Raw genomic sequence first — 23,149 nt, 5'->3', positions numbered from 1 at the left:
ACATCCCTGTCCTCATCCATCCTCTCCTCGCGGTAGCCGGAGTGATTCGGGCCACTCTCCGCACACCGTCTACCTGCAGAGGACGGCGTCTCTGCTCCTGCCGGCCTCGTCTGAACGAGGCGGTGTTGGAGTTTGGACTCTGTGGATTGATTCGGGGTAATTGTGCATGCTGGTGCAGAGAGGCTCACACTGATATAATGAGGCTCTGTATTTGGCTAAGAAACTGTCTGTTTCCACCCGCCACCACGCTCTGCTGCGCAGCGGGAAGAATCGAGCCGCGTTTGTGGCCAAACTTGCAACGGCGCACTTGATGGAGCAATTTTTTTTTTTGTGAATCGTTTATTGAACTCTTCCCTGAACAGAAGATTTACTGATGTAGCAGGAGGCGATAAGGAGGCGCGGGGCGAGGCTCCTTGTTAATGTGAGGAGCAGATAAAAGGGGCAATCCCCCTGAGAAAACATGGGAGCAACAAGAGGGAAAAATAGATTTATTCAGGGGTGCAGATGTCACAGGAGGGGAAGGAGGGAGATGAAGCGAGAAAAGATGAAGAGCAGAAATAAACCACACAGAGATAAAGAAACAGGAGAACAGACAGCGAGGCCAGACAATGTTAACAAGCCTAATGAGGTGATTATACACATAAGCAACATCTCTTCCTCCGGGCCTTGTGCAGCACGGGATGCAGGAGGAAAGGGAAACTTTTAATTATTCTTATTATTGCTGATTGATGCGTTAAAGTTTGATCCTGTCCAGAGCGGCGAGTCAGGACGTGTGAGAGTGTGCAGTCTGAGACGGGGTGGCAGTTTGGGGCAGATAGAGAGAGGAGGATACAGAGAGGAGGTAGAGCACGGGGATCCTGCTGTGATTAAAATGTCAGCGTGTGCAGAGGGAGATGCACACCTGGCGGGCTCATACACACCTGCAGATCCAACGGAGGATAAGATCAGCATGTGTTCCCTGTTCCAATGGCTTCATTCTCAATAATAACATTAATACTTGTTCCAGTGCCATCTGGTCTCTTCTGTCTTTTCTTTTTTTTTTCGGCAGCCCAGACAGTTTGGGTGTTATCTGCACGTGTGGTGACTGTCTCGGTTTTGACCAGCCTGCGGCTCAAAGAGGGACAGATGAGACAACAGTGAACGTTACTGACAGGGGTTGTTAGTAGCCGTCCGTGTGCCGCGGCCGCTCTGCGGGGCCCGTCCGCCTCCACAAGTGTCCGGAGAGACGGTTTCTCCTCTCAGCTTGAATAAAAGTTAAATATGTCTGAGGTGCTTTCAGAAGTGTTGTCATGCTATCGCCGTGTGTGTGTGTTGGGCTCGGCAGGAGTTGCTGACAAGCCGTGTGGGTGTCCTATATAGGGAGCAGCACCGTCAGCATCTTTTAAGCTGTGCTATCATGGGATGGAGATGATTTAGATATCTGACTCTGTAGCAGGGGATTAAATGTACCTGAATGTTGCTGCTGGTGTATTTTTCTCCATGCGAAGGTGTGTATCCGTGCGCGTTAAGTTGCTGACCGAGGGAGTACTGTATGAGGAAGAGCTTCAACAGTTGGGTGCGAGCATCTGTGTTTGTGTCCAGTATAGAAGTGGATTGTCAAACCTCGTCGGCCTCATTCTCTGTGAAAATCTCATCTGGTCGTTTCGCCGCAGGCAAAGTCGCTGCCGCATCTCCTCACATTCTTATTACGGTTTCTTTCCCTCTTTCGCTGGAATTGAAGACAAACTCTTTCTGTCATTTCTCATAATTGAAGCAAACTGGGAGGAAAAGAAAGACGAGAAACTATGGTAGGAATGTGGCCACAGCTGGGGCTTCTGTATATGCAAAGATACCCCAGGAGGAAGATGATGAGAGAGGAGAAGATGATATGATTCAGTAGGAGGGAGGAGATGAGCCGTGAAACTCTGCAAAACAATATAAATAGAAAGGAGACGAAGAGGCTTTTTTTGCTTATTCACTCCGTCTGCCTCCTGGAATAGACATTATAAAAGCCAGATATGCTTGTCATTCTCTTTAAATGTCTGGCGGGAGGTGACGCACACGCGGACTGGAGCAAACACAGCCGGGACGGAGCAGGTTGTCTGTTTACCCTCTTTCATATCGCCTTGCTGAAAATTGGTGCGCGTTCCAGAAAATGTCACGTCCTTGATCTCATTGCACCGCTACACACTGGTGCGCGGAGGGGATGGAGATGTGGGGAGGGGAGGGGGGGGGGTGTTCACGGGGACGGGGGTCTGCAGCAGAGACGGGCCTGCGCGCCTCAGATAACGCTGCAGCCTTTGATGGAGCGCGGCCCTCCTCTGTTGGAGAGCACGAGCGGCTCCGCCTCAGTACGACTCCGCAGCGGACTCCATTGGTAATGATTGGATTTAGTTACAGAGCAGGAGCGGTTTGCTGATGATAATGATAACAGATGCGATGGGAGTTAGTCAGCCACTTTGGGTTGAGGGACTGTTCCTTCGCTGTGCCAGCCTGCAAATTTCCCTTTAGACTGGCTTGTCTCTCTCTGGCTTGATGGAGGTTGATAGTAGAGGTTGATAAAATGCTACCTGTAATTGCATTGTGTATGATCTTGGTTGGCTGGCTGTAATGAAGATCTAGTGCAGCACAGATGGGTTTTTTTGTTTCTTTTTTTTTTTTTTTCTACAGGGAAGCACACTGGTTGGTTGGTGGTAGAGTGGGACAGGTGGGTGTTTAGAGAGAGAAAAACTGGTAATATAAAGAGTCAGAGGCAGTCGGCAGGGAGCAGAAATAGAGAACTGAAGTCAAAGACAGACAGGAGTGCAAATAAAAGGTAGACTTTCAGCAAAGAAGACAGTCAGGGAGGAGGCGCCCTTTCAACTTGGAGTAGCATGTAGACATAACAGGGGAGCTGGAGGAAGAGGAGCCAGGGAAAGAGCAAGAGACGAAGACATGGGAGACTGGAGATGAAGGGAGAGCGGCTATATGAGAGAGAGAGAGAGAGAGAGAGAGAGAGTGGGGGGATGGAGTGAGAAGGGTGAACATGTGGGAGGGGGAGGGGAGGGAAATATTTGCTGTGAGCCGCTGAGCTGGAGTCAGGAGGTTGTCATGGTGACAGTGAGGTGAGAAAAGAAAAAGGAGACAGGGGTATCGACACCTACACACACCCCTGCACACACACCCGCAAGCACGCACACAACAAACAGAGTGAGTCATGCATAACAATACTGACCTGTCACGTCCCAAGTAAACACTCTCACACATTTACACACAAATGCACACACACAGGTGGTGTGTCTGAATAAGCTGAGGCCATGTTAAGATGCCCGGTGGTCATTTCACCATGCAAACGCCATCCCGCCTCTTTTCTTTTATCCTCAATCAGCCCCATTTGAATGGCAGGCAAATGCCCTTAAACTGACTAGACAATTACCCAAATGTGTGTGCGTGCGTGCACGTGTGTGCATGCATGTGTGTGTGTGTGTGTGTGTGTGTGTGTGTGTGTGTGTGTGTGTGTGTGTGTGTGTGTGTGTGTGTGTGTGTGCAATGCACGCCTAAATGCTGGGACTTTCCCATGTATTCAACACAGTGATGTAAAGACAAAAGCAGCAGTCTCTTTGAGGCAGGTGTACACACACACACACACACACACACACACACACACACACACACACTCACACATATTTAAAGAAAAAGTGGACAACAATGCACACACATTGTTGGACAGCAAATTTTTTAGTGTTTAAGAGGAGCAGATGTAAACATTTTATGAGCTGAAGAACTACAAAGCCTGTTCCCAGAGAGCCAGGATTTATCCCAGCGACAGGCTTGTTGGATGCTCATGAATCTAACTGAGAATATGACTTTTCATGGCGACACATGGGGAGACTGTGTGAAGCTTGAATACAGAGGAGAGTGCAAGCGCAGCGGGAGGAGAAGAAATTTCCATATTGAACAACAAACAGATCAATACCATTGCTCATTGAGAATGTTAGCACTCACATGAAATGGCGCTTTAGTTGTGGTCAGAGTGCTGCAGAGCTGAGTTACTTTAGAAAAATTGCTCTCCGGGGCCTCTGATTCAGTAGGCGTTCTAAAAACATGATTTTTTAATAATTGTGCTGGATGATGGAAATATATTGAAAATAGTAATTTTCTTATCTCTCCTGTCATCACGATGCACGTCCCGTCACCTCCCTCTCCTCCCACTCCACAGACATTTACTGTCTGTTTGGAGATGTTATGTCTCCTGTCTCAGCCCCAGAAGACCTTGTATTTGATTAGTTGTGGAGCACTTAAAGGGAAGTGCTGCTTTCGCAACTTTTAAAGAAGTTAATGGGATTGTGAAGAAGCCGATGTCTGACCTGGTTAATTGTTTCAAAGATATGATTCACCGGGTCTCACGAGCTGTTTTTCCAAACCTTCATCTCCTCCACATATGCTGCAGTCAATTATTTGTCCTGAATAATTGCTGATGCTTGTGCAGGTTTCCTCTTAATTGCATTCATTTTTTTTTTTTTTTTTATGTCAGTGCGCTTTGTTAACAAAACCGTGAGCTTTTACAGTTTGCGCACGGATGCGAGCATCATATGTTTTCCTTAATGGACTTCCTCTAATTTAATGTGTGACTCTTGCATGTTACCACAAGCCCAGAATAAAAACAGTGGGGAGGAGGAAATCTTGCTGCTTGCAAGCTTCCCACTTGCTTCTCGCTGTTGTTGAGTCATTGGGCCTCTTCCATGCAAATGTGTTAGCAGTGCACTATATGTGACCTTCCCTGCCAGCAGCTCATTTCCCTGAAGCGGTGGAAAAGACGGGATTACATCCAACCTAAGAAGACCTTGACAAATGTTTCTGGCACATTTCAACATCTTAGCAGAGAGCTGTCTGCAGGAAAGCTTTCAGGCAAACATTATCTTTCAGAAAAGTTATGTAAATGATACCTGTGTGAAAGAGTCAGAATGAGAAGACACAAGACAAGTCACAGTCTCACATTAAGAAATTGAAACATTTTAGTGATGGTTTCCAGTTTTTAACAGTGCTTCTCTTGGGCGTGCCTGTCTCAGCTGTCTGTTGCCTTGTGGTGGAGGTCGAAGGTCGCGTACACACCCCGCCTTTCTGTTCAGGTTATGCTGTGCTGATTTTCCCAGTGGATGTGGCCACGTGTCCTTGCGTGTCACAGGAGTGGCTGGCAGCTGTGTCCTGCACCGCGATATGGGCCACTTATCACCTGACCCCGAGGGACCGCACCCCCCCTCCCCCGCTCTGTGTCTGCTGACTGACTGACTGCACTGCACTGCCCATCCTCAGACACCACTACCTGCTGCAGCCCTTCATCTCCAACCATACGCTTCACTTGATGCAGACCAGACACTGAAGAGCGCACAGACGCAGCCCTTCACACCTGAAGCTCACAGGACTCCCGGCAGTCTCACCGTGTTCACTTCCTCGGCTTTATGCTGCATTCATGCATGGCTGACTGGAATAACAATGTGACCTGTTTGGGAAAATCTTCATAGAATTACAGACATGCATGTTTTGTTCACTTATAGATGTAAAGTGCAGACATCTGCTTCGGTAGCTGGCTTCCCTCTGGTGTTGTTGCAGCTGGTTTGTCGTCTCAAACTGTGTTAAGCCGCTGCATCTGGTTTCAGGGCTCAAACAGACGAGCACTGTACTGATGTCAGCTCCTTTTTAACTGGCCTGCCTGGCTCCAGTTTGATCCCCAAAGGCTTTACCAGCACACTCACACATAAAATCTCCTCTTCACCCGTCTGATCTCCCTCTAATTTTTCTCTCTATGGGATAAATGGCTTCGCACAAACACACTCGCTCGTGTATCTCCGCTGAGACTCGCTGGCCAAACGGCGAGTGTCGTCACAGAGGCAAAAGAAATAAAGAAAAAAAGTGGCAGTGAAGGTCGAAATGCACGTCAAAACGAGAAGAAATACAAGCAAAGCTATTCATTCCAGAGGAGCAGGAGAAAAGAGGAGAAGCTGAGTGTGAGAGATAAAGACAGAGAGAGAGAGAAAGCAGCGACTGTGGGATGGAGCAAGAGACATAAAGGCAAGCAGGGAGGGAAAGAGTGAAGGTCACTCCTAATAGATCGTCCATGTAATTTCATAACGTCATGATTGGTCCTCTTTACTCAAGCTAACACCATTAACTCTCCTCTGTATGGGCATTAAAACATTCTGCCACAGGACGTTTCCTCATGAGCTGCATAAATTTATCCCTGCATGCACCTACGTATGTGCAAGTGGAATGTGTGTGTGTTGGGGGGTGGGGGGGGGGGTTGCATGCATCACATTTTATGTCTTCTGCATGACACGTAGGGTGTGTCTGTAATTAGCGCGCTTTGTGCTGCAGGCGCAGAATCTGACTGATGCTGTTGCTAATGAAGCAAACGGCGCCCACAAGCAACCATGCAGCAGCGTGCGAAGAGTTTATATTCATGTGTGTGCATCAGTACACACACCGAGCGACTATGTATCTCACTTAATGTACAGAAAGAAAAACATTTCCCCGGTTGTATTTTTTTTTTTTTTTTTCAGACTGTGGAGATATTATCTTGCATGTTTTTATTGCATTTAGATTACAGGCGAAATGAGAGGAAATAGAAAAGAGATGTTCTGCAGCGCAAACTGCCGCCAAGCTGTTGTAACCCACATTTGAAAAATACTGTGAATCCCCGAAAGAATGATAAAAACTGTCATTTCAAGCAATTCTTATTTGTTTCATTCTTAATTTAATTTTACCCAGCGGATAAAGGGTTAACTGTAAGTGGATGACGTATGTAATGCTGTAGACCAATGAGCAGAGTTGGGGTCCGTTACTCAAAAAAGTAAAGAGTTACCCGTTACGAGTTACTCTTGAAAAAAGTAGTGCCTTACACTACTTGATTACTCCATGGAAATAGTAACGAAGTTACACTACTCGTTACTGCATAGTGCTCCGCGGAGCTGTGCTCCCTCATATCCTTCCGCGGAGCACTGCGCATGCGCAGATCTATGTGTATCAAAACTTTTTTTTTAATGGATTGAAAAGAAAACACGTCTTTTAAAATGTTTTATAACCATTCGGATTTACTTCACGTGCTAAAACGCTGTCCCCTGGACCGCTGGAAGGAGTATTTTGTCCATTTGCGTAGTCCGGCTCTGATTGACTTCCAGCTAAGCTTCGAGCTAAGTTACTACCATGCTAACAGCTGGGAACCAGAGACACAGGTATTTATGAGCTTGTCTAACTTTGTCAGTGATAGGGAAAGAGCGTGGGTCCCTAAACTTTGGAGTATTCATTTAAAAGGGGCATTTACAGTAGGAGGGAGTGCAGTGTTGTCAGTGGGGCACAAATTTATATAAGGCAACCAATTTTACTTTGACGGTTCCATCAGCCTGACCCGGAAGAGATAGCGAGTAGCTGCTTGTATGGCCACCGTTCCATCGTTCCATCTACTGGTGGTAAAAAAAAATTACTCATTACTTGTCGTTACATACTAGAGGTCAACCAATAGTGGATTTTTAAAGGCCGATATAATAACGATAGTTTGGAGCTGGAAAAAGCCGATAGCAGATTAATTGGCCGATAGCCCTGCGCCCCCCCCCCCGCGAAAAAAAATCAACACTGTTGGAAATGAACACTCTGACTTTATTAGCACTACTGAACATTATCCAAATGTATAAAATTGCAAAGACAACATAAAAATCAATATATTTAATTGAAACTTATGAGTATTCAATATCTATTAAAACTGACATGGATAATTTTGTTACACTTTAATATGGGGGGGTGACTTCACATTTTGTGAGTGATGATACTTTATGCCATAAAAAATAATAACACTAGTTAAACAAGGCATATAGAGTGAAGGGATTTGAACTGTGATTTTCTCCTCCTCCCATAAGCTGTAACCTTTACCCTTAACTTATATCTTATATACTCTAAACAGTTGTGTTCTTTATCACTACTAAAGAATGGTTTGTTTTTTTAATTAGGCTATCATTTTTTAAAGAATAAATTCGGAATTCATTTCCAAATATAGCCTATCTAACCCACTGCAGGAACAGTAAAGTTTCCAATAGCAAAGTCACTAGAACCTCCATAATATCTGCGGGGAAAAATCGGGGGGCGGCTGGTTTGTCTCAAACAGCGGCTAAAATTGCCAAATTTTAAGATTCATGGCAAACTAAGATGAACTGACTTCACAGAGACAGCTTTCTTTTAGCGTGTTTTCAACGAGCTCTTAAAGGTGCTGTAGGCAGGATTCGGCATCTCCGCCATCTTGCTTAGGTTTACCTAAGCAAGATGGCGATTTGACCCATCTAAGATGGCGATTTGAAACCCAGCACAGCCAATCCTGTCCTGTTTTGTCTGACATCACGTCCTTAGGCAAGTTAAGCCCCTCCCACAAGAACATGCAACTAACGCCCCTTGACCAATCACGGTTAGAGCCTCAGGGGCTCTTCTGATTGGTCAAAGATACCTGGAGCTGTTGAGATTCCTTTTCAGCTCAGAACAGAGACAGATGGAAACGCTGCGCCCTCGCGGTAGTGCAATTATGCTACACTCCTAAAGGATTATCAATGGATACTCTAACATTTAATCCAAAGAAAACACAGAAAAATTAGCATTGACTAGCAAAATCCTGCCTACAGCACCTTTAATTGTTAGCTTAACAAGCATGTGTGGTTGTGTAAAACTTGGCTGTGGAAACGTCGCTGTTTATGCTAACATATGATGCACGTTTACGCTTGTTGAACAGGTGGAACTTATTCCCTCCACAAAGGAGGTTATGTATGTTGACTTTCAACTTGTGAAGGTTTTAATACACTTACAGTGATGCTAATCGTCGTCGCCACGTCCTTCTCCTCTCTCTGCTGCCGCTGTGCTGCTCGCTCCGTCTCTCTCTCTCTTACTCTCTCTCTCTCTCTCTCTCCCTCCCCCTCCCTGCTCCATGCGTGCTGTGTGTGCAGAGCAGCCCCTCCCCTCTGTGATCAGAGAGACAGAGAGCAGCAGGCGAGGGAAGGAGCAGTTCGCGCTGCCGAGAAAAAAAAAAAAAAACAACCATCGGCCACTATCGGGCCATTTGCCGTTAATTCCGATAGTTTGTAAAACGTCCTATCGGGCCGATTTATCGGCCAAACCGATGAATCGGTCGACCTCTATTACATACCCAACTCTGCCAATGAGCTGTCTTAAAACTGCGCATTGTCCACCGCCCACCTCCTTTCCCCAGGAGTCTTTTTTTCGTTTTTCCTCTTCCGATTGTCCCAAACTCCGTGCTGACTCCACACATCGTGTGCGTTTGGTTGCAAATCAGTAAGAAAAGAGAATATTTATGATCAATCACATCCTAATCTCACTTGTAAATAAGTTTCCTTGTGTTTTTTTCATAAAAAGTTACTCTGAGCCCGAGAAATACTAATTAGTTTGTGTTATCTGTGTTTCTTGCTGAAGAAAAGAGAAAGTGAAACTGCACGAGGCAGCGCCATTTTATGCCCCTGCAGTGAGATTGGTGAGAGAAATGAAAAACTTTTGTTCATTGTTTAAAGCTTTAATCTGCACTGTAAAGAGCACTTGAGAAGAGTATTTGAAGATGTGTTTTTGTGTATCTATGTTGGATGATTCTGTATTTATTTTTCACAAGCTTAATGTGAGTTTTTTTTGAGATACTGAAAAAAGTGATATTTCACTACAGCAGCAGTGGAAATATTTCAGTTGTCACCATTTGCTTTCATTGCACGCAGGATTTGTGTAGCAGTTAATACTTGAATGGTTGAAAGACTGAAATAATTGATATATGCTAATTTGTGATGCCGTCGTTGACAGGTCAGGTTTTTTTGTTTTTTTATTTTTAATATTGTGTAAGCAGCGTGGCGTGAGCAGCGGAGGAACAGTGAGCACCAAGGGATGAGTCGAAGTTGAGTAGTCCACCTCTTTTTTTATTTTCTTGTGCAACAATCAACGATAAAGTGCAGAAGTGCCAGAAGTGCAAAAAGGTGCATTGGAGGATTTCCGGAGTCAGGCTTCCCCAGCAGCAGCACACAGCTGCCGCCAACACAATCACAGTCCGTCTCTGAGTGTCTTCGGGCCCTTAAGTACACTCAGCTTAATAGGGTGAAACCATAAAAACTCCAGGAGGTTAAAAACATAATATTAGATCTCTAAAACTATGTTAAAATCCTCCACTATAAACTCATAATATTAACCTAACGAAAACAAAACCCATACTTAAGAATAAACCAAACTAACGACCCAAATAAATAAATGAAATCCTAAACCATATCTAAAATCCATGAAACCACCCCCTACCCATTTCCACTCTTGGTCCAGCCTGGAACCTTCTTTAGTGGTGTCTTGAATCTTTTGCCCGGACGCCACTCCTGGACACAAGAGCAGAAGGTGAGTTAAAAATCACACACACTTCGCCACATTCACACACCCGACACCTTCTCCACACTCACTGCATGCATGCATGCCAACACCTAAAAGAAAAGCTAAGTAAAATCAGGCACATATATTGCACGTTTCCAATTTCATTTGTCATTTGTTTGTCTTGCAGATCCGCCGCCACGCCCGACCAGACCCACAGACAAACAGCCGTTCAATAAATAATTTAAAATGACAATCGTTGTGCAAATTACTCTTTGTTATGTGCAAATTGGCTTCTTTAAAGTGCTGTGTGCATTACAAAGTGCAAAGTGAATGAGAGAAAAAGTGTCTGTGTGCAAAGTGCAGTGCATTTCACCAGTGACGAACGCCTGTGACGAACGCCTGTTCGTCACATCTTGGTTTTGTTACTGAGCGCTGGAATCAACCTTGGATGGCGAGCCAAGTCCGTGGATGAACCAGATCCTTCTACTACACAGCCCGGTGTGGTAGGCCAGAACCATCAACCCCCCTATTCATGCCATTTTCCATCTTCTGCCACTTACACACTCCTACATACACGCCCTGTAACTCTTTATTCTTAATTTTCTTCTTTGGACAATTTTTTCTTTGGGACCAAATGAAAATTGCATCAACTGGACAATTCTTCAGACACAGAAGTGGGATTTGAGCAACTGAGTGAAAATCACTCCACAAGGGAAACATTTTGTTAAGTTGGTTGATGAATTTTGTTTATGAAATGTTGAACGTGATTTTGGTCATTGACTTGAATTGTAATTGATTGAATTTGATATTAATTGAAAGAAGGGTGCACCCAGGTAAGAAAGAGTGATCTAAACTGTGAATCTTACTAAAAGTGTGGTACCACAGAGAATTTCTGTTAAAGAATCTTTTGTTTTGTTTCATTGCATTGTGTTCATAATACTGTTCAATGTATGCCAGCAATTCATTTTTTTCAAACCGTGTTCTGAGTCTCATTCATTTTCTATATCCTGTTATGAGCCAAAACTACTGGTCTAATCATTTTAAATAATCTCATTTCATATATTTGGGTGAGCAAAATTTAAATTGAGAGTAAAGGAATGTTACACTGTACCCATTTTATCTTCACTCAAAAACCTCTGCACTCTCGACTTCATCCGAACAAACATGCTCCACTTGGCTGATTGTTTGATACGGTGCACCTCAATTTCCTGTAATCGGCTGACTCACACTGAAATGATTACTGAATCGTCTATCAATAGAAAACATGTCTCAGGCTGAGAGATTGAGAGATAGGTGGGGAGACAGACGGAGAGAGAGTGCCTCCATTAGCTGACAAGAGAGATTAGCTGACCTGCTGACATACAGGCTGATCTCCACTGATACTCTCTCACATACACACACACACACACGGACTGACTGACTGACTGACTGACATGCACACACACATGCAGGGAATCTGATACACTATCACATTAGAGTAACTCCCCATTTTGGTCATTACGAAGCTTTTACTGATCACTGATCTCATAACCAGATCTTCCTCTCTTCACATCTGCCATGGACGCTTCACTTTACCACCCATCAGCCCACTTCTTTGTTTTCACCGTCAATGAATTTTTCAGACTTTTTGTTGTCTACTTTGTTGTTAACCAGCCCCCTCTGATCTCCCACCGGTGTTGGCCTTCTTTCTCTTTGTTGGTTTTCCCTTCTCCTTCACCCTGTCCCCCCTCCTTCAATCCCACCTCTCCGGTCTTCTCTCCAGCCCTCACTGATATCTTAATGAGTCCTCTCTCTTCTCTTTGAATTATTCACCACTTCTTTTTTTCCCCCATCATTCCCATTGTGTCTTTAGGGGGAAAACATCAATAAATAAGTGACGCCAGAGGTAACTTCTCAGCAAAAGGCTGGATAACTGTTTATTGTTGTACTGTGTGAGTGATAATACAGAATTAGAGAGGACTTCAGGAGTGTTGCTTTGTATTTTAACCCTCACTTGGGTAAATCTTTCAATTATTTACTCGTCTAAATGCCTTTAAAACTTCAGCACTTTCTGCCTCTTGTCTGTGGAGATATGAGTGAACAACATATGTCTACGGAAAGGCAGCATATGCATGGATGCATAGATCTGTGCGTGCGTGTGTGTGTGCGTGTGTGTGTGCGTGTGCGCGCGTTGGAGGGCATGAGGTCTATCAGTTTGAACCAGAGCGAGCGAGTGCGTACGTGCGTGCGCATATGTAAGTAATACCGCAGACCTGTTAGCGTCCATGTGTGTGAATAACTGAATTTGTATGTACAAGGGGGGGATGCTGTGTGGAGATCCTGTTGTCATGGCGACCGGGATGGAGAGGGAGTGGGCGGTTGCCCTCGTGGCTCCTTTGACAACCTTTATTTCCTCCAGCTTGGTGCCACTCCGGTATGAACCCCTAACCCTTGTCCAAACAACAGGGGGGCGGTAGTGAGGTGGAGATGTTTGAAGGAGGTTCAAGCTTCGACAAACTCTATAACCTGCATTCTCTTTGACAATAGCAGCAGTAGCCAAGTCTCTAACAGCGAAGCGTATGCTAATACTGGTATTGATAAATGTGCTGTCTGTGTAGCCTGATTCCTGATAAGCCGTAGTGCTCCAGTGTTCTCCCGCTGGTGAATTTCCATTTTCAGCTGACCACGGACCATCAGTCGTGAAACACGTGTTACTCTGCCTTTTTAAACAAAGACTACCGACGTGAGTTAGATATTGGTCTCCCGCTGTGCTTTAAAGCCCCATTTCCATTAAAGTTGCAAATATTGAATTAGCAAGCCATGCTGCCCATTGTCCGAGCCAGAGTGCTACCACAGCAGTTTATTAAAGTGATGGAGAGAAAAGGGACTGCGCAGAGAAGGCAGAGGAGAGGAGGAGGGACGCAGGAATGTATTGTGGAAAGCGATCGGAGGGGAATTGAGGAAAGCTTTTAGTGTCAGCTACCAAGGGGACTGAGAAGGAAGAAGACTGATAAAAAAGGGGACAGGAAAATGGGCACTCATCAGTTCTCGGACAGTCCCTATTATCAGGCTGGGCTCTTAAGGGGAGCCACTTTTGGAGACGTGTGAGAATGACTTGAATTGGAAGAAAGGTCGCCTTTATAGCGGTGAATGATAAATGACAAATGATTATGCTGTACATTGAATTGTTGAGCAGAGCAGAAACAGGTAGCTACTGTAGTATTATTTCACATGATTTGTTGTATTTTTCTGCTGTAGCGACAAAGTGGGTCTGAGACTTGTCTCACTGCAACAGGCTCATGCATTAAGTATGACCCTGCCAGAGAGAGCAGAAGGGGAGGGTCTGACGGAGAGACTCAGACAGACACACCAAAGACACCAGGTATGAATGGTCAGCGTCAATCTGGGAACAGACCGAATGTACGGCAAGGGGAGCGGATGAATTATGAATTTAGGTGAATTTGGGGCAAATTGTGCCGACAGGAAGGGGCTTTCAATGAATAATTCACTCTGCGGGGCGCCTGATCATCTACCCCCCACCAGCATTACCTTGTTTCATAGAGGTCCCTTCATAATTTTACCCTCCACTGACCCTTACAATTTCTCTCTGCTCTTCTACTGTAATGCCATTAATTCTTTCCTTCCATTTTTAAGGGAGATTTATTTATGCTTGTGTAATTCCATCTTTCTCCTGTCCTCCAGTTTCTCTTTCTCTCTGATGTTCCTTCAGACATATAAACCCTGGAGGGAGAAGAAGGGGTAAAGGGGGGCATGTATTCATTTATTTTTCTCCCTCCTCCTTCTGTCCCGCATCCTCTCCTCATACACGTCTTCACAGCTGGAGGTAGTTAATATTTAAAAGCAAGGCATGACAGGACACAAGCCCTGCACACATGTTTGATCACAAACACACACACACACACTCACACGTTAATCCGTGAATGACAGACAACAACAAGTCTAATCAAAGTGCGGGAAAACCTTCAGAATTTGTGTTTGCGTGATTCATTGTGTAGAAAATTTATCAGCGCAGGACATAAATTTGTAGAGATGAAAAGAGTGAGAGTTTCTGACGTGGGCGGATGGCTCGTCGGGGATCAGAAACCCTCCCTGTGATTCAACTCTAGAGGTTTGTTCTTGTGATTTTGCCCCACCTTCTGCACAGACAAAAGAGCCTATTAAGCACTGAAGTGCTTGGCATCGCCGAACATGTCTGCTTAATGTTAATTACAACATTTGGAAGGGCAAGGTGGGGTGCAATTTTCTATCTAATGGGTGACAAGGGGGGCGTACGCCGCAATGCCGATACAGCGTTTCAGCATTACTAATGATGGCAGCAGCGAAAGCAGAAATGTTATTTGTGTTTTTAAGGCAAATCGCCTCAAAGCAAAAAGCCATGAATAATTGAAGGTGCCACAAAATTGACTTGGTCGATTTGGCTTGTTTGATACATGGCCCGTTGGCAGCTAATTCTCTGCAGTCAGTCTTTCTTACATGAGAAAAAAAAAAAAAAAAAAAAAAAACGACCACGCCCTCAAATCTCAGCGTAGCCCCGCTCGCTCCGACAATCTTTTTTTGTGATTGAGTGGTTTCTAATGGTGCGCGTTGACATCCCGACGGTGATAATAGTTTTTAAAAGCACTCAGGAACACCGTGATGGGTCATCTCAGCCCAGCTGCCAGCAGCCGTCCCAGAGGTGACCTTTGACCCTGTCCAATGGAGCAGGTAACAGGTCTGGGATTGGATCACTGACAGCTGCACAGCAGACACACTGAAGGAGTGAAATCAGGCATCTGCTTCTGTGGCAGACTCTCACCCCTGTGATAATGGAGCAGCCACCAGGCTCCATACCGTGTGCACAGCTTGGAGGTTGTCTGAGTGTGTGTGTGTATCTGTGTGTATCTGTGTATGTGTGTGTTTGAGTCTGTCTCAGGTCACATCAGTCTGGGCCATCAGCATGTTTGGGTGGCAGCCTCTCAGCCCCTTCTCACACGTCACAGTCGTCTCCACACCCTTCCCGACCCATTATAGTGTTCCCCTTTACTGCTCGCTGCTCAACATGAGTGGAATATTCTCTGCTGAGCTCTGCCTCCTGACTCCAGCCTACTGGACCGTACCCTTTCATCCATCTGACCCCCCCCCCGTCAGACCACTGGAGGTGTGCGTCTGCCCTCTTTCTATCTGTCTGGCTGTCACTGCTTCACGGGCTTCTTTGTCTGAGTTTCCTCAAAAGTGCGGACTGCCAGCTCGTGCACACGCAGCACACTCCCTTTGTGGACGGTGACTGGCAGCATGACAAGCTGTGGCATGCCTCATCATTAATCAGCGCCTCGCTTCGCGGTGGGCTTTCGCCGTCTCTTCGGAGGGGCAATTGATAGGCAAGCCCCCACCTTGGAGCCCATTACCACCTGTGCTAATACCCTGGCTTCATCATTCGTGTTGGAGAGGCCAGTTTAAGACTGGATCACTGTAATTGGCTCCCTGTCTCCAAAGAACAACAACAGCTTAACAGGCTTTATCCCTGCAGAGGGAAAGAGGAGCAACGGGACCAAAATGAAAGTGAAGGATGCACACTGATTGGAAGAGGTTGCACAAGTGTGTGTGTGTGTGTGTGTGTGTGTGTCTGCAAGTGCATGGATGGGATTAGCGTCTCAGCTGTCACCCTTTGTCATCCATCCTCCTCCTCCTGCCTCCGCGCTGCTCTCCTCCCTCTTTTGCCCCACCTTTCTCTTTCCTCGTCTCCATCTCACCTTCTCCCTCACTCGCTTCTTCAATCCCACTTTTCACTTTTTATCTTTCCTGAAGTCAAACCTCTGCTCCTCCCCCTCCTCCTCCCCCTCCCCCTCCTCCTCCTCTATGCCTCCCATTCCTCTGACAAGGCAGGCTAGTGGGTGTAATGGCTCATTTAATCCTAATGCTGTTAGTTTAAACTGTCTTATTAAGGACTCAGCTCTTGTTTGCTCTTTAATTTAATCTAATTTGGCTCTTTTGATGTAGACAAATCCTGTTCTCCTGTTTCTCCTTCTAAGACTTTGTTTGGTACGTACTCCAACGAACATGACACATGAAATACGAACAGTAATTAACTGACCGGCCATTATCCACCAGATAAAAGAAAATAGAGGATAATCACCGCTCTCCATCCTCTCCCCACCCGTCATCGTCTTTATTTATTCTCCTCTCTGACCTTCCCCTGCTCTCCAAGGTCAGTCATCACTCTGCTGTGGCACTGCCAGCAAGCAGCGGCGAGCAGAGCCAAACTCCTTCAATCACTCCGCTGAGCTGCCAAACCAGACTCTCGCTCTATTGTCGCCATTTTCTTTTGTCTCACTTGTACATCTTAATGGTGGTGTGCTATAACAGTTCTTTGTGTGTGATACTGAGTAGTGTAAACAGTCAGCGGGCTGCGCCACGTGGTGCCGCGGGGGAGGACAGCCTGCATGTTGCGGCGAGGACCGGCTCCAAGGGTACAGATGGAGAATGGATAGGCTTCCAGGAGGGGCGGCTTGCCTCGCTCGCCACCACCGATAGCATCTTTATCGCATACTTATCACAGCACTGTCACCCAAGTACACTATGAACTGTTCAGTTCATGCAGTGCCGTCCAGACCAGTCAACCTAATTATCAGCTATTTGTTTGCCTGTCTTGCGTATTTATCAGATGTGACACTTCATCAGTCTGCGTTTGTCCGTCCGTGGCCCATCTGGGTGAAGGGAGGCTCTGTTCAGCCTCTTGTTGTGGTATTCTGTCCATCTGTCCTGCTGACTGGCCTCTCCATATGGGCTACCGGTCATACAATTCAAACCAAATGAAGACTTCTTTTTTCTTTTTTGCGAGAACAAGTTCAGTGATAGGCATTGTGTGTGTGAGTGTGTGATGTTGACTCCTGATTGGTGTGTTAACTCCAGGCCTCAGTCTGTCTCGTGGTCTGACCACATGGCGCGGGGTAATTTTTCTCCCATTCTGACACATGGCCCCTCTCTGCCCCTCCCTCTCTCTTTCTCTCTCTCTCTGCCCCCTCTCGTCCTCCCTCCCTCCCTCTTTTTTTGTCTTTCAGAGACAAGACCAGCAGGAAGCCGTGGACCTAACTCAAAGAGGAAAAACCAAAAAGGAGGAAAGGGAGCATAAAACATATGAGGCAAAGCCGAGGCCTGTTGCAGGAGAAGCATTGCTCAGCACGTGTGTGACTGAGGTCGCCCTCTGTGTGCATTTCCATATACGTGTGTGAGCAGGTGGGACTTTGATGGGACAGTGAGCAATGCCTCACACGCAGCGACAGCAGGTGTGCAGTAGGGGGCACTGCTCCTCTCACCTCCTCCCCCTCGCGCTCGTCCTCATGTCCCTGGCTGCCCGGCCCAGCCAAGCGGCCATACACATACCTTCCAATTGTGAGTACCGATTCATATCAACGTATTGGTAACAATAGTGACTGAACGCTACCACGAGGTTCAAAGACCTGTTTGTTGTGTTAATTGCATTGGTGATTCATCAAAGCCCCCTAATAATGAGCTTTTATCATGATTAATTTGTGCAAATGAGCCGAATAAACATGTGTTTCTACTTCAGCATCTTCACTGTTGAATAGATCAGTTCTGCCTGAAATACTCCAGTCTGAGCTTTCTTTGGTTTTTAGCTCTCATCTGTGCCTGTGCTGTGTCTAATTACTTTGTAATTGATCCCCTCATACAGCATTGATTAGTCCCACTATTGATCTGGCTTCCTCGGCGCAAACCAGAATCTGATTGGGGAGCAGTACAATCAAGTTATAACACAAAAATCAAGCCAGGGTTTTTTCCTTCTCTCCACTCTTCCACTGCCTTGATGCAATATGTGGGCATTAGAAATACAGCCGAGCTTGTGGCCCTGCAGGGAAATTGATCTTCATCTCTGTTGCTGCCTCTCGTCGGCCCACAGTGCTCCCATGGAGGAAGAGAGAATATTGTTTTCACTGCTGCTTTAGTTCTTCTCTCTTTATCTAAGCTTTGCTTCCAGTGACTCACAGACCTTCACCGCCTACTCGAATTTCTAAAGTGTGCGTATACAAATGCAAACCAACGCATTCAGACATCTCATGAAGCTTGATGAGAAGCAGTAAATATTACCCTGTAATTCCCGAGGGGCTGAGGTGACGCGGAGGTGAGATGGCCGAGGGGGGTCGGAGGGCGGCTGATGAGGAGGAGGAAGGAGGAGCAGGTCAAAGATGTAAAAGGTCAAGGTGTCCCCCGCCTTTCAATTAGGGAGCCTCATCCATGTCAATGAGAGTTACAGAGGCAGCGGTCAGGATCGATAAAGGCCTTAGAATCTGTGTCAAGGAAGCCGGGGTTAAAAGCTACGCTCCATTACAGGAGACATTACACTTCTTTATAGTGCATGTATCATAAATGTTGTTCAATTATCTATCTATCTATCTATCTATCTATCTATCTATCTATCTATCTATCTATCTATCTATCTATCTCTAATTCTTAACTGTAACTAAAATATTTTCCTTGCCTTGCCTTTACTCTGCCCACTGTGGACAAACAGACCACATAAGTGATCGTAAGTGCTTTTGACTTTATTGATGTCTGTTCCGTCTTAATGCAGGCGCTGACAAAACTTATTGTAAACACTTTCATTAAGCCAGAGAGGTTATTTCCCCTCCACCATAACAGTATGAAACCTTTGCAGTGCACTGCACTTTAATGAATCTGGCATTGATGTGCATTTGGAGTGTTATGCCAGTTTGTGTGTGTGTGTGTGTGTGTGTGTGTGTGTGTGTGTGTGTGTGTGTGTGTGTGTGTGTGTGTGTGTGTGTGTTTTTGTTGTGATTGTAGGTGATGCTGTGAGTGTTGCATTGTGGAAGTGTGTCTCTCTGCATGTGGGTGTGTGTTTAGCTCCCAAAAGGTGAGATCCCTGCAGGAGGAGGAGGAAGTGTGAGGAGCGGCTGTCTGTAAGGAGGCAGCAGGGCTGTCAGATCAAAGACGCGGGGAAATAAAGAGGAGTTAGAGCACTAAGCACCAGCTCCTCTCCTCCTCCTGTGCCAATAATGGAGCAAGTGCCCGCAGCCCAAACTTCAATTTGATCAGCAGAGGAAATGGGCTTCTTTCCTGTGTCAGTGGGAATTCTTTCATTAAAGTCTCTCTCTCACCCTATCTGTCTTCACTTCTGAATCTCTGTGAATTTACCCCTTGTTTGTTCTTTCCTCCTCATCTCCGCCTCCCCCTGTTCTGTTTCTTGGTTGCGTCGTGTGTGCGCTCTCTTCTCGCTGCACGTTCGCCCGCCAAACGCTCCGTGTTCATCGCCTTGTGCTTCGTCTTCCACATCCCCCACCGTCCTCCTCCGTCCCGGCCCGGTGCCCTCTATCACCCACTTACCAACATAATGTAAATTCATCTCAGACATGTGCCCCTGTCAATTCCCCTCAAAGTCAAATGAGTAACTCACCCGCAAGCGTCGCACAGTGCCTTCCAATTCACTGCTAATGGACCGTGTGTGTACTTACTGAAAATATGGAAGGAAAAAATTGTAAAAATTTCTGCTGTGAGTTGAATTGAAGCATCCTACCTGTCAGGAGATGGATGCTTTTTATGATTCTATCATTGTGACTTTTATATTTGTTCCGAACAGGCATGACAGAAGGAGACAAACCTCCGATGGTCATCGCTCATCCTCTTTAAAATCCCCGCTTCATTTCCCCACAGACTCTTTCCCTCCCTTCTTTCTCTCTGCCTCTCAGTCTCGGGGTGCTCTGTGCCATATATCTCTTTTACATGAACTCTCCCTCTTACATTATGCTGTATCAATTTCCTCTCATCTCAACCCATTTTCTCCGCCTGCTCTCCCACTCTTTCTCTTTTCCTCGGCCTACATTTCATCTCTTTCTCTGGGGAGTCTTTTTAAGTGATATTGACTGAATATACTTATCACTGGCTGGTAAAGCTACGAAAATAAGTGCTACCTCTGCTTTCCTCTATGCTGTTTGTTAAGACACGAGAAGTGCCTGTGGAGAGGTGTGTGTGTGTGTGTGTGTGTGTGTGTGTGTGTGTGTGTGTGTGTGTGTGTGGCACAGTGAGATTACTCATGTGTGGATGCCATTACTGGAGTTACATTATGAAACCAGGTCATGTGAATTCAGTAGAGTGAACCTTGACGAGCGTGCACGTAGCCGTACCTGTGTGCGCCTGATAGGCATGCCTGCTGTCTGACTCTGGTTTTGGTTCATGCAGTGAAGAGGCCTCCAGTGATCACCACACAGCCGGAGTCTGTCACCGTCTTCAGCATTGAGGACCTCGTCATGAGCTGTGAAGCCTCGGGCAACCCGCCACCCAAGTTAGTCATCATACACACACACGCACACACACACACACACACACACACACACACACGCATGCCTAAAAAAACAAAACTATACATGATCTGTTATATCTTCCAGATTAGTCATGGAGGAGTCCGCCCATTTATTCATATATATTTTTCTCACAAAATGAGACAGTGTCCTTGCTCAGCGGACGTCTTCATATTAGCATTACATGAATGCACAGCTTCTTGCAGTCAGAGTTCTTGTTTCAACAAGGGATAAATGTCATTAAGCCCTAGAGCAATCTTTTCAGAGTGTCTTAGCTGCTCTGAAGTGGAAAGCTGTTGAACGCAAGGAAGAGATGAATATCGCAATTACGCAGCAGCTCGAGTTTCCGAGTCCCACCGGGGCTCCTCCTGTAAATTTTGCTGCAATTCACTGGCGCCCTCAGATTCAGGGACATTAAAGGGCATTTTGTATGTGCTAAGGATGATTCCCAGAGGGAGGCAAATGAGAGTATAAAAACTACATTTAGATGAATCTTCTGTTGATTTGTTTTTTTTTTTTCTTCTTCTTCTTCTTCAAGGTTCCGATGGACAAAAGACGGAGAGGAGTTTGACCCAGGCAGCGACCCGGAGATGAAAGTCACAAAGGACTCCGGCTCATTTGCATTCTACACTCTCAGTAACACCATGGACACCCTGAAGCAGTACCAAGGAAAATACGTCTGCTATGCATCCAATGAGCTGGGGACAGCCATGTCTAATGAGGCCGTGCTCATCACTGACGGTACGACAGCAGCGAGAACAACAGCCCCTACCTACTCTTTCATTTGTGATGATTTGGATGCAGCCTTGAGAGAATAATCAAAGCCTTTGATAGAGTATCAAACAAACACTCGCATTGCGTATCTTCAACAAATGTCAGTTTCGGTGTTAGTTCTTCTGCTCATGCCTTCCGGGTCCAGATTGAAAGCGAGCTGTGCTGTTGTGGATTTCCTGTGTGCAGCTGATTCATAAAAGCTGTGAGCACAAGCCACCGCGTAAACCCCTTTCTGTCCCGCTTCATGTGGCGCTCATCTGCCGGCAGATGGAGGCTCACTACGAGAGCTCAGAGTAGTGCCACCCAGAACGTAATTACATGCAATAACATGATAATCAGTACACACTCGCACACATGCGCACACACACGCCTCGGGGCCTCTGGGCAAAAAAAAAAAAGTAAAGAGCACCTCTGTATATGCATCCACCTGTGACTGGCTCGCTCCTGGGCGACCTCCTTCCCTCACAGTTTCCCTGACAACGGTTTCCCCAGAAACGCTCTTGAGTTGATGTCATGTGAAGCGCTCTTCAGGAGCTCCTGTGGGGTTATCAGCGATGGGCAGAGGGGAGGAGATGCACATGACTCACAAATCATATCATTCCACTTCTGCAAGACAAAAGACAACCTGCCGTCTTCTCTGCGGATTCTTCAGTTGAAATCCCAAAAGTTACTCCTGTGAGAGAAGAAGAAACACCCTGTATAAACTGTATTGTGTGTTAAAGTTGACTTACGATGCAGATTGCCTCAGGAAATTCCCACATGTGTTTGTGTTTGTTTATCAGCGACGAGTTTCTACGCCGATTTACGGTGTGTGTGTTTTCCCTCATTGCCTCTCAGTCCCACCATCCCAGCAGAAAGAAAAGAAGGTGACTGAGAAGGCCGAGGAAGGAAACAGCATTGTCCTGAAGTGCAACCCCCCGCAGAGCTCCATGGAGCCCATCATTCACTGGATGGACTGGAGTGAGTACATTACCTTCCCATCTCTCCTTCCATTACCTGCTTCCTGTCTCCTCAGTAAATCTGCCACTTAGACTGTGCGTCCATCCTTCTGCTGTCCACTTGTATCATCTCCACAAAAGTGCCGGCTGATCTCTTATTTCTGAAGCAGTGCTGTCTAAATGTGTCTCCTTCACAGTGAAGTATATACTTCCATGTATTCTTCTAACCCAGATTTTTTTCTTCGCCAGTCTCTTCTGTAGTCTGAGCCGGATCTATTCTTACCCCCTCTATCCCCTATCGCTTCATCATTATACTTCTGCTTCCCACATTCTATTGTATCTTTATACCCCCTTCTTCCATTTCCCATCGCTTTTCTCTCCCATTGTTCAGCTCGTCTGTCTCGCTCTTATCCTTCTCTTTTTTTCAGCTGTGTCTAATATAATTTTAAGTCACTGTCTTGTTCTCTCTCTCTCTCTCTCTCCATCTTGCCTCAGAGTTGCTCCATATCCAGCTCAGTGAGCGGGTGGTGGTGGGGAAGGACGGCAGCCTGTACTTTGCCCATTTGACGACTGAGGACAGCAGAGATGACTACACCTGTAATGTCCAGTACCTGGCGACAAGGACAATTCTGGCAAAGGAGCCCATCACTCTGACTGTCAACCCATGTGAGTTTCTGCCCAGATCAGTTGAATTCCAGCTGGCTGGGACCGAACCGAGTATCAAACAAGTATCTAACATTTTCAACTTTCAACAATGCTACCTTGGAAGATGTTTGGTTTGCATTATATATATAG

The 23,149-nt window shown here is 46.0% G+C and overlaps 1 protein-coding gene across 3 annotated transcripts in view; it reads left to right on the top strand.

The window, feature by feature from the left end:
• The window catches only part of l1cama (L1 cell adhesion molecule, paralog a), a 43,933-nt gene that overhangs the window by 9,222 nt on the left and 11,562 nt on the right, over positions 1 to 23,149 (top strand). For 2 of the 3 annotated variants that reach the window (XM_030118566.1, XM_030118565.1), the window contains exons 2-7: positions 17,373 to 17,703; positions 18,842 to 18,856; positions 20,524 to 20,626; positions 21,181 to 21,383; positions 22,254 to 22,376; positions 22,850 to 23,020. In XM_030118566.1, coding sequence (XP_029974426.1) covers positions 17,574 to 17,703; positions 18,842 to 18,856; positions 20,524 to 20,626; positions 21,181 to 21,383; positions 22,254 to 22,376; positions 22,850 to 23,020 — 745 coding nt within the window. In that variant the 5' untranslated portion in view covers positions 17,373 to 17,573. The remainder of the gene's footprint in view (positions 1 to 17,372; positions 17,704 to 18,841; positions 18,857 to 20,523; positions 20,627 to 21,180; positions 21,384 to 22,253; positions 22,377 to 22,849; positions 23,021 to 23,149) is intronic. The other variant, XM_030118567.1, reaches the window with a different exon arrangement.

Source organism: Salarias fasciatus, chromosome 20, assembly GCF_902148845.1.
Source record: "Salarias fasciatus chromosome 20, fSalaFa1.1, whole genome shotgun sequence".
Lineage (NCBI taxonomy): Eukaryota > Metazoa > Chordata > Actinopteri > Blenniiformes > Blenniidae > Salarias > Salarias fasciatus.
The sequence above is the reverse complement of the archived record's forward strand: the minus strand, read 5'-3'. Positions and strand labels throughout refer to the sequence as shown.